The sequence below is a fragment of the Talpa europaea genome (genome assembly GCF_964194135.1).
Source record: "Talpa europaea genome assembly, chromosome: 1".
Lineage (NCBI taxonomy): Eukaryota > Metazoa > Chordata > Mammalia > Eulipotyphla > Talpidae > Talpa > Talpa europaea.
Genome location: NC_140073.1, coordinates 134,122,198 through 134,134,617, shown reverse-complemented (window position 1 = coordinate 134,134,617; position 12,420 = coordinate 134,122,198). Strand labels below are relative to the sequence as shown.

The following is a 12,420-nucleotide window of genomic DNA, read 5'->3' as shown; positions in this document are numbered from 1 at the left end:
GGCTTGACTACTGAGGGAGTTTGAGCTTCACCTTTTGGCTGCCAGGAGCCACTGGCAGTCTTTCTGTAGCATAGTGCCATCAAGAGCACAATGGCCCTGGAAGCCAAATGCCTAATGGAAATTTTTAAGCACCTTAAACCCTTAAAGTCCTATTTCAAAAGCACATAAACAGAGGATATAAAGAAACTACCAAAGCTTGTAAGTTTTTGAACTGCATATTTTCCATGATAATTCATGGCCTGTGCAAGAGCCATGGTTGAATTATGCAAGGAGGTCATTATAAAATCAGCAAAGCATAAGCATACTAGATCCATATAATACATATAAAGATATGAATTAATGAGATTCCCTCTGATTTTTTCAAAAGGATTTTTCCAAAAGGATCAGTTAAATTAACCAATGAGTTAGACTATACTACTGCATATCATCAACATAAATGGATCAGCTAATATGAGAAAAGAACATAATACTTAGCTTTTCACAAGTGAGAGCAAGGTCACTGCTAATACACTTGTACTTCCATGACAAATGGCCTAGTAATGGGAGGGAGGCAGAATTTCACCGCCCGCTCAGGCCTTGGCTAGGTCCCATGTACATGGTACAACAATCTGCATTAAAGCCCTATTTTGATTATCCACCCATTGAAGTTGGGAACTTAGATTGTTTTCCTAACATGGTCATTTTGTACAATACTGCAATGAACACAGGGGTGTATATGTTTTCTTTAAATAGACATGTGGGAGTAGAATTGTTAAACCATAGAGTAGATCTGTTTTTAATATTTTTGAATAACCTCTATCCTGTTTGCCACTGGTGCTGGACCAATTTACATTCCTTAAAATAGCATTTGAGGATGCTTTTTTTCTCCTCATCTTCATCAACACTTGTCTCTTGTCTTTTGGTTTGGGTCATTCTCAGAGGTGTGAGGTGGTATCTCCTTGTGATTTTGAGTTGCATCTTCCTGATGATGTGGTATAGATACACTATGGAAAACTAGGCAACTATAAAAAGGGTGACATCTTGCCATTTGTCACAATGTGCAGGGAACTAACGAGGATTATGCTAAGTGAAAGTCATAAGAAGAAAGACAAAGTCTAGATGATTTCACTTACCTGTGGAGTGTAAAGAAACAAAACAAAAGAAGGAACAGACAAAACTAAACCAAAACCAACCCTACAAATCAGACTGAGGCTACCATAGGAGAGATGGAGAACTTGCAGGAGGGAAGTGGCTCAGTGAACTACTGTGGGGGGTTATGGGGACTTGGGTGGTGGGTATGGTGTGGTAACAGACTTCTGTAAAGGTGTGAACCTGTACCTTTAAATCATACACAGTGTTGTAAGCCAAAGAGATACAGTTTAGGAAAAGACCTGTATTCAGGGGAGTGCCTGTAAAATGCAGATAATGGAGGAAAATACATATTTAAACCACACTTCTAACTCCTAGAGAACCTTAAAGCAATCAATCTTTTTTAAATAAGAAAGAAACTAAGTCAATAGCATCTGAGCAACAGCTGAGAATTAAAGCAAAATCTGTTGGCTAATGGCGACAGCTTTTGTGTTCTTTGTTGTTGAAAATGTGCATGTAGCAGCAACTCCAATATGCTCGCAAACTCAGATGCAAAAGGCTATGGAAAACAGTTTCTATTTTTACACTGGAGATAAAATCAAACACCACCTTTCAGATCTTAATTTTGCTAAAATAGTAGAAGGAAACAAAACCCAGCTTGCTAGCTGTCTAAAGTATCTGGGACCTGTGATTTCCACCAGAGGATAATACTGCATGCATTGGACAACAGAAAGAGAGCAGCCTCTGTATTATGGGCAATGGAATATGAACCTGTCAAATCAAATAATCTGAAATGAAATATAAAGTTAAGGTTTAATTTAGCAATATTCTAGGAAATGTGATCTATGAAGCTCTAACTGCTTTTATATTTATAGACTACTCTAGTTAGATCCTTATAGCAACAATTTAGATTAAGAAGGAATTTTTTTCCCTGTAAATTATGATGATATTGTAATAATAATTTTGATAATAACTATATTTGTTTTCTTTCTTTTTTCTTTAAATATTTATTTTTATTTATGTATGCAGACAAGAGCTGTGGTATAGGGCAGATAAGTAGGGAGTGAGAGGATTCACCAGAGACAGAGTAGGGAACAGAACAGGCAATTGACTGAAATACACTGCTGAGGGGAGCAGGGGGCAAGACAGGAGAGGTCTGCTGCCCCATGTGGCTAGCTCCCTGGCTGGGGATCTAACTCATGCTGCAGTGGCTGCAAGTAGCTTCAGAGAGCTGAGACTTCAACCCCTACACCACCAGGGAGGACCAACTATATTTGTTTTCTACTGATGTGTAACAAATTACCATATATTTAGTTGCCAAAAAAACAGAATTGGCTGAAATAAAGTTGACAGGCTGTGTTCTCTCTGGGAGGCTGTCCAGAGAGACACTTTCTCCTGGCCCTTTTCCATTATCTGAAGCCCCCCGCATTCCTGGGCTCATTGCCCCTTCCATCTCAAAGCAACCAATACCATCTTTCTCTGTACCTTTCTACCATAGTCATTTTTTTCACTTTTACTTTTAAGGTCCCTTGTGATTATATTGGGCCCACTGGAGAAAATCTAGAATAATCACCTTATCTTAAGGTCAGTGGATCAACAACCTTAATTCTCTTTTGCCAAGCAACATAACATACAGGTAGCAGGTCATCAAACAGACATGGTCATTTTTAGGTAACCATTATTTTGCTTATCACAGTAATTAACATTTATCAAATGTTTATTACTTGCTAGGCATCACTCTAAGCACATTACACACAAACAAATATAATTTGCAAAATTATGGTAGTTCCACTATTATTCCTATTTTCCAGATGAGAAAACTGAGGCACGAAGAGATTAATAATGTAACCAATGTCACCTACACAGAGAGTAGAGGAGACAGGGTTGAACCCAGACATCTATAGGCAGAGCTTATACCTTGAGTCTCCATACTCCCCTACTTCAAAGACAATTCTCATCTAAATTCATTTCCAATTACAGGCATTTTCGTTACCAGGATGCTTAAGCCACAGCCTAAAAATACTGGAAATTATGACAATTACCCAGAACAAAATTTAAAATTCAGAATATCAAGTAGTAAAAGTGTCTACAGAGACCATGAAAAAAAACCAAACAAACAAACCAGTATATAATGAGATATTAAGATACTGAGGTCAATATTATTTGTGTCCCCTTAATGTCACCTTGCAGTGTCAATATCTTTTAAACAAATATTATAACTATAACATATGCATTACATGTTTTATATATATATATCTTAATACAATATATTTGATTTATATATGTATATGTATATATCTATGGAGAGAAAGAGAACTGAGAACGTTTGATGACAAATAACACCCAGAATTCTTAAGAGAACTTATCTTTTAAGGGTTTATTAAGAGGTCATCAAACTGGTTCATCAACTATCCACTCCCATCACTCAACTTCAGCCTATGGAAAAGGGCAGAGATTGACTGAGAGAGAGATTTTCTTAGATGTGATATCACAGGTGTAAAAGAAGTAACGGAAAGGAAAGTTTCCCCTTTAGCCCCAATAAATACTTCAGGAGGCTACCAGAACACCCTTCAGAGAATTTGAAAGCATTTATATGAAAGGAGACCCATCCATTTCCTGCATCTTTCTCTGGTGACTTGCAAACGTTTACTGACCCTCCCTGTACTCTCCACACAGGCCAGCGTTCCTGGGAGAGTTTCATGTGTGGCTTCAGAGTTGGGGAAACACAAAGTCTGTGTCTGGAGAAGTCTGAGGATGCCAGCCTGGTTGGGGCAACCCTATGGCAGATGAAGAGAAGGAGAAGCAGAGGGAACAGGAACAGGTCTCACTTTTTTCTAGCATTTGGAAGGCCAAGAGATCAACCATTCTAGTGAGCCAAATAGATGCCACAGAAGGAAGTCGGGCTAACTCAAACCTCTGCCACCTAAGAAGTCTACCTATGAGAGCAAGGAGAAACCAGGGCTGTGCTGTTTGAGGCCAGAAGCCAAGGGCAAGAGGATCTCGGGAAGTCAGTGGGAAAATGAATTAGTAAGAAGGCCCACAAAAGTGACCCACACCGAAGCCCAGGTTTTACCAGATTATGTAATTAAGTAAAACTCTCTCCTGTTTTAAGGATATCCTTCCTTAGGTCCAGAAACCAAAAATAGGAGAAGGAGGCATCCTGCCTCCTACACACTACAAGGTCCTTGGGATTGAGGCCTGAGGAGCATGGAGGAGGGGAGTTTTGACTGACTTCGATTGCATGTTTTAACCCATGATAAAGCATGTTTTAACCCCTGATAAAGAAGTTGTTGAAAACCTAACTGTGACCAGAAACCCATCAACTGGAGACCTGAGAAGACATCCAGGTGTGGGCATCATGTCAGTATCAGCACAGCATATTTGAAAGTAACCATAGGAGGAGCTGTGCTCTGACGTAGCTGTGAGCCATGCCTCGTGAATGCACTGACTGCACATGAAATCCTCTCATAATCCTACGGCGTTAGGAGAACAAGTGTGCCGGCTGCATTTTAATGCAGTGAAGCAAAGCACCACGTGTGATACATGTTCAAATGGGGAGGTCAGGGGTCCCGACCAGGGCCATCTGCCTCCAGACGCAGTCCCCTCTTCCTAGTGCCAGTGTGCCTCCATAGGTGACTCTGCTTGTCTGGAGACCAGGCCATGCACACATCTAGAACCCTAGGGGTGGAAGGTGAGGTTCACCTTCCTAATTCAGAGATGTGTTTTAAAGTAACAGCTGAGGACTGTCTCATTTCTTGCCTTCCCTATGCTGATAGAGGAGCATTTTCTCCACCCACCTAATGCTTTGGAACCCAGGGCAGTAGGCATTGCCCATCCCTGTCTCAGGAACAGATGCACGAAGCTCTGGTCATCACCACGAGCTTCGGAGCCCCCCAGGCAGGCTCCTTCTGCTTCTGCAGGAAAGGAACGGCATAGGCTCAGGTTTCTGTGCATTTAGCTAAAGAGGAATGAAAGCTTTCAGTTCCTGACTGCACACAAATGAAGATTTCACCAGACAAAACAAAACAAAAAACAAAAAGCAAAGCAAAGCCAACTCCGCCTTCTGAGCGGTTCATACCTCAGCATGGCCCCGAACCCTTTCCTCTTCATTTTCCTTTCTGGATCACCATTTTCCTCTTTCTGCTTTTTTTCCTTGGCTTTCGTCTTGCCCTTTTCCTTCTTCTTCTCCTTCTCTTTTGTTTTTTTAATTTTCCTGGCTCTATTCTCGACATCCTCTAGCTCAGAGTGCCCCTGAGGGGCAGATTCACAATTCTGAGCTCCTTGGCCAGAGTGAGAGCTCTTATCAGACAGACTGTCTGTACAGGAAAAAAAAAAAAAAAATCAATACACATAGTCAGGGGCACTTACTGTTCGTATATCACGAAAAGTTAAAACGTAAAACACAGAAAGAATGAATAAAAGTACTTGGGATTTTGACCCTGCCACGTGGCTACTTGGACTTTGAAGAGACAACTGCTTAAATCTGGTTACTTCAAGCAAGAGGTGATGTTGGGAGCTGACAATGGTTGTTTAGTAATGGAATGAAAGTTTTGATATGTGGTAAAACACTAATTTGCTGAAAGCCAGCTTGCTAACCTTGATCAGCTCAGAAAGCCCACCTGCTGGGAAGCAAACAGTGAGTTTATTTCCAGGAGAGATTTTGAACACAGACAGAATCCAACTGCTTCTGCCCAATTAATGCAGTCAGTCCTCAGGTTGATGCTGCTTCTAATGATTCCAATAAGAATGTCAAGAAATGCGCACTTAGAGCTCCTATCCTAAGGGTAAATGACAGTTGGTCCTTGTAGGAAAGTGAAGGAGAACATTTCTTTAGCATTTGCAATGTAAAATAAATTGCATATTGCATTATCCAATTCCATGTTCATTAAGCCAAAGGGCAAAACATATCAGGAAAATGAATTACTTTTAATATCAAAAATATAATTGTGGTCCTTAAATCATTTTACTCTGTAGTTAAGCACACATTCTTGTTATGCTTTGTGGATAATAACAAAATGAAGAAACCACTGAAGGAAGCACATCGCCTACCAGCTTCCAGTTCCTCGGGTCCATCATAAGACTTGTCGATGGCTGCTCGGAAGCTTTCATTGCAGCCACGACCACGAATCATGTGTGGCCGTGGCCTGTGGAAGGGAAGCTCATTCTTCCTGACCTCGGCAACTGCAGTCTGCAGGCTCTCCAAGGAACTGGATTTCTTCAAACCCAAAGTTGGACCGAAATCTTTGCTTGGAGATTCTGGAAAAGAAAGGGCAAAAAGGTCATCCTTTTGCTTATGAGGCATTATGGTGTCATGGGAAATCTTGCTTCTCCCAAAATATTTCTCTTTGGGCATCTTAAAAAAGGGAATATAAAGAGGATGGGACTTAGGGTAAAATCCCAGCTCTGCTGCTTTTTGTGACTTTAAATGGTTGAAGTTCTCTGAACCTTAATTTCTTATTTGCAAAATTGATATAAGATTTAAAATAATATCTATCTAGCCAATGTCTATCTTGATATTGTATATAATGTATAGAAATAAATGTGCTTATCAGAGGAGCAAAGTGTGTGTGTGTGTATATATATATATGCATATGCATGTACACACAAAGGAATTTTTTTTAAGATTTATTTATTTATTTATACAAGCACTGGGTATAGTCAGAAGCGCGGGAGGGTGAGAGAATTCACCAGAGTTAGAGCAGGGAACAGAACAGGCAGACTGATGAAATACACTGCTGAGGGGAGCAGCGAGTGTGGCAGGAGAGGTCGCGCCATGTGGGACCCTCGCCGGCGGCCGGAGATTGAATCGGCGCTGCAGAGGCTGCGGGCAGCTTCTCAGCCCAGCGCTCAACCACTGCGCCACCAGGGGAGGCCCACACAAAGGAATTTGAAAGGCAATTATAGCAGCGATATAGTGATTATGTGTATGAGAATGTATACATGTGTAAACACACACACACAAGCACACTCACAGGTTCACATGCAAGGCACCTGACATACACAAGTGCTTCTTTTCCAGTGCCCATGTGAGACACTCCCGTGCACTGCAGTTCTAATATTATCATCATTGTTTTTGTGATCATTATGCAACATACTATGTGCAGAAATCAAAGTACATTGACGTGCTTATCATTTTGGGGATTTAAAACCTTACCATACTCCATTGGTTGTCGATGTTTGGTGACTGAAATGTATTTAGACAACAAATAAATAAAACCAAAGCAAGTATGAAACATTATCCTTTTTTCTGTTTTAGTGTTTATTGTTCCAAATATGTTTCTATCTGGGTATGTAGAAAAGGGACAAATATTTTGTGTAAAAATTCCTCCCAAAAGACAAAAACCTAAGTGAATTTTAAGAATTTGCTTTCTGATGGATAATATTTTTCATTTGCCCTGTTTGTCTTGCCCTGGACCTGCCCCCTTTCACCCAGTCCTTGACCTCCATTCCCACCCACAGCCAGGCTCCCTGCTGTCTATAACAGGATTAGGCTAGATAAATACTGGCTGCTCAAGGATGAATTTGAAGATGGAAGGAATTCTATAGGGTTCATTTCCTGATAGAGCTGGGCCAGAGCTCATGATACTTTGCAGTTAAGAAGGAGATTCTGTCAGAAAGAGGTCACACTTGCCTTTCTGGAAATAAACCACTTTGTAGTTTTTCAATAGATGTAGGCTGAGTGCATATTAAAGATTACATATATGGAGTTTCGACATCAATGTCCAACACACAGTAGGACTCAATCATACCACCTTTTCCTACAAACATTATTTTTTTTTTTTTAAAGAGACATTTATTTTATTTATTTATTTATTTGTTTGTTTGTTTGTTTGTTTATACATGCACTGGGTACAGTCAGAGGCGCGGGAGGGTGAGAGAATTCACCAGAGCCAGAGCGGGGAGCAGAGCAGGCAGAAGGACCGAAGTACACTGCTGAGGGGAGCAGCGGGCGCAGCAGGAGAGGTCTGCGTGCCATGTGGGACCCTCCTCCCGTGGCCGGGGAGCAGCCGGGGATCGAACCGGCGCTGCAGAGGCTGCGGGCAGCTTCGCAACCCAGCGCTCAACCGCTGTGCCACTGGGGAGGCCCTCCTACAATCATTATTATTTTTGCTTCCACTGTTGTCACTACTATGAACACTACCACTAATAGTTTCACACAGTAGTAAGTAATGAGAGGGATGCACAAGCACTGTGACAAAGGTCTACTACATATATACACACTCAAAGTTAAATAAGAATAAACACCCTCCCACATGTTGTGAATGGACTACGGTGTCAGACCAATGGCAATAATGCAAGCAGCTAACCATACATGGAGTGCTTCACCCTGCTCTGAGTGCTGTATTCATGTGAATGTACTATAATCCTTATAGCCGTGCTGCTGCTGCTCTTGTTAGCCCCATTAAACAAATGAGGAAACTGAGCCAGAGAAAAGAGTGAAATAACGAGTCTGCAGGTACACATCTAGTAAGTGTCAGAACTGGGTACTGTCTCCAGGTATCTAACTCCAACTTGCCTGATCTGTACTGCCCAAAGATGTACTTGGCTTCTCCTTGTTATGGTCAAGCTGCTTGAGCTGGTCTACACTTTCCTCATTTCTAAACAAGGATACTGGTCTATGTTATCCCAGAGCCTAGTCAAGCAGGTCAAGTGCAACTGTTAGATGTCATCTTATAGTTTGATCATTAACTTATAGGAGGCAAATTTGCACTTCACATTACACACATGATGACAATAAGCACTGCATTTCATAAATGTTAGTGTATCTTCAATAAATGCAACAGAATGAGACTATGTAAAACAAAAATTACAAGAAATTTCAGGGACAAATTGCAGGTGCTACTTGAAAGTCATAAATAGCAGGAATATGTTGCTACTAAATCTAAAAAGAGGCATATTTCCTATATTTCTAGGAAGGCAGATTACTTGAAGAAACAGAAATTGAATAAGATCTTTTTTGACAAGAAAACAAAAGGCAACCTAGAGGTTTGGGGTATTGAAGCAACAGCAAAAGTTTTGGAATTTACAGAAAATATTTTACATCACCAACCCCTAGGGATATCTGACATGAAGTTCGGTGAAAACATGAAACTATCTGAGAAAGCCTAGTTTCTCTGTCAACAATAGTAACCATCTTTTATTTATTAATTGCCTTTTGGAGGTTTTATTAGAGCCCAAACTGTGAGTATTCATGTCAACCTTTAGCAAAAAATTTCAAGGAACATGAAAATGAATAAATCATCTATAATGCTAGATATCTAAAGGAGCTCATCTGAAGTTCAGTAAGATGTCATATTTGAGAAAGAACAAATGCACTGTTACTTTAAAAAAACTGAACATTAAGCATTCATGGAATTTAATAGAGTCAGCAATTAATTCACTTTATATAAACAGAAGTCACAAATAAGAAGCATCAACTGACACTGGCCAATATTACAACCTAGCTCAACCAGCTTAGAGTGGTTGACTGCTAGGCTATAAATGTAGACTCAAGGTATTTCAGACATAGGAAAAAAATCTATTTATCCCTGGGGGGTTAATAGGATGTAGCAGTGGAAGAGAGATTAATGTTTGACTAGATAATCTAAAATCAGGATGTCCTGACTAGGACCATTAGGTGTGTTGAACTGACTGAAATGACTCTCCAATTTAAATGGGGCTCTGCCATAAACTTGACCATGGTTCCTTTATGACCACTTCCTTTACGTGCCACAGGGCTTCTGACAGAAGATCAGGGTAGTGGCTGTGGAAGGGGGACAATTGTATCAATTATGGGTATTAGCACTAATGCAAACAAAACACTTGTAATATGTACCCGGCCACATAAAGATTGTATTGAGTACAAAAACCATCATACTCATTCCCTCTTTCCTGCTCCTATCCTGACCAGGTCCAGTTTAGGCTGACATTGCTTAGGAAACTCTGTAGATTTTAGCAAAGGAAGACTCACTGTCTATTTTCAGTCTACCATTTGCACAAATCATATTTTTTTCCAGGCTTGCACTAAAAGGAGAGATCTCTTTTAGAGCTAACATAAAGTTAACAATTACTCAAATTTAAAACCTTTGTCTATCCTCCTCAAGTTATCCAAAAAAACCTGGTGACTCCTCACATTTTCTTTTTTTTTTTAAAGATTTATTTATTTATGCAAACAAGAACTGGGGTGCAGGCTAGAGGTGTGGGGGGTGAGAGGATTCACCAGAGACAGAGTGGGGAGCCGAACAGGCAGATCTACTGAAATACACTGCTGAGGGCAGCAGCGGGCAAAACAGGAGAGGTCTGCTGTGCCATGTGGATAGCTCCTTGGCCAGGGATCGAACTCAGGCTGCAGTGGCTGTGGATAGCTTCATAGGTTGCTTCTTAATCCCTGGTACCACCAGGGAGGCCCCAACTCCTCACATTTCCATCTGTAGATCACGTTATACTGGTAGTGGCTGATTATAAGTGATTGTCTGACAGAGTGATCTGTGAGTATGTGTCTCACTCAAGGGGCAGACTTTGTCCAAGTGTGAACATTTATTTGTTGCATCTACAGAACTCATCTGAATATTACTGCTTAATGATTCGAAGGCAGTTTAAGTTAGTTGCAAGTGTCAAGGGAAAAAATATCTGTTTAATGTTAGTAGCAAGGCTTTAGTTTTTAACTTAGGACTTTTATGCCCAGTGACTATGTTCTCTAAGGTTCAGAAAAATATCCTTCCATCAGAAACATTAACATGACATACATAAACTTTTGAAAACAAATGATAGAACAACAACCAGTGTACTAGAAAAGGATGACTTTTCCATGATAAAAGTTATTCTCAAGGTAGTATAATAAAATATTCTTAAGATATCATGTACTAAAGTCTACCTTAATAGAAAGGCTTCCTAAAGGAGTAAGACCGAAATTATTTTTTTTAAATGCTACAGTACTTTTGAAGGTTTATCTTTTCCCAAGTGAAAGGGTTGACTTGACTTGGTCCAGGAGACCTGCCCCAAAGTGAGCAGAAGGAAATTTCAGCCATACCTCTGGCAGCACAGATCCTCAGATACATCCACATCTCTCCATCATCCAGAAAATACAGTGTTGTGAAGAGAATGAACACACACATATACACAAACAAACACACACACGTACATCCCCCACCAAGAGTAAAGATGGGAAGAAGTTGGGATACTGTTTCTCCCACAGACATGTGATAGGTGCAAGAACGGCATGGAGAGGGGCATGTCAAGGGGGGAGAGGGGATACTACAGAACAGAATCTTAAAACACTCAGAAGCTATTGCCCCAGGATTCAGGGCAGAAAGTCCTGTTTCAACACACTATGAAAAAGTTCTTCTTGGACAATTGTTTGGGATGTGGACCTCAATTTCCCTGAGTTAACATTAGGTTCCATCCCTGCCCTATAGCTGAGAACTGTTATTGATTCCCTATTGGCAAGTTGTTAGGCTAATAGGGTATGAAAGTCTAGGAGTAGTGGTTAATAGTGAGTGATGAAGAGGAGATGATGAGGAACAGTTCAATATGCCCTACTCTGGCACTCATTTCTTGCATTTATTAACTTTCCTGTACCACAGTTTCCTCATCTATAAAGGAAATATCAGACAAGCAAGGAACAGATTAGGTACAAAGAACATGCTCATGAAGCATTGTTGATGATGATTGTCAGCTACTCTTCTCCCATCTCTGTACATGTGGGTAAGTGAAGACTTACTGTGATTCATTGTTTTCATCCACCATTGCATGCTAAAATACAGCCATCTTTCTATAAAAAAGCTGAAAAGGGCTTCAAAAAGGAATTCTATCCTTCCCTTTCTATTCACAAATTAAACTGATATTTTTTTTCAAACAACTCCTTACTTTTATTTTCCATTTGGAATAAGGTATATGTATGCCTCTGTTCATCACTTACAGAGGCTGTTCTTGGGAAGATTAATAGTAGAACCTTGGTTGCCCTTCCCCTTAGGCTATAATCATTTAATTAGTCTGAGATTTCATTGACAATATTTGAACTTCCCATTTTAGCATTAAAATCTCACAATAAAAGTGCCTTAATCCAGAAGACCAGTAATTGGATCTTCTATTATTGATGAAATTGCTTCCAATACATACTTACTAAAGCATAAGGAATTACTGTGGAAAGGTATTCACTTTCATATACATGGCAAATTTCTCTTCCAGCCAGAGCTTTATATTCAACAAACACTTATGAAAAATTTACAATAAATAATGTATTAATTTGCACATTTCACTAAGATCAATGGCTTTCAAGGCACTTAGTAAAAATTAAGTTAGAACCCCTCTTTCTAAAGGAATTGTGCCCAATAGTAAATTTAGGATCAAAATTATTACAATGCAATCCAGGGG

The 12,420-nt window shown here is 40.1% G+C and overlaps 1 protein-coding gene across 4 annotated transcripts in view; it reads right to left on the bottom strand.

The window, feature by feature from the left end:
* Positions 1-12,420, bottom strand: part of PARD3B (par-3 family cell polarity regulator beta) — a gene marked incomplete at both ends in the record, with an annotated part of 909,806 nt that overhangs the window by 273,037 nt on the left and 624,349 nt on the right. For 3 of the 4 annotated variants that reach the window (XM_084247417.1, XM_084247420.1, XM_084247418.1), the window contains 2 exons: positions 5,147-5,384; positions 6,118-6,324. In XM_084247417.1, the coding sequence (XP_084103543.1) occupies positions 5,147-5,384; positions 6,118-6,324 (445 nt within the window). The remainder of the gene's footprint in view (positions 1-5,146; positions 5,385-6,117; positions 6,325-12,420) is intronic. The other variant, XM_084247419.1, reaches the window with a different exon arrangement.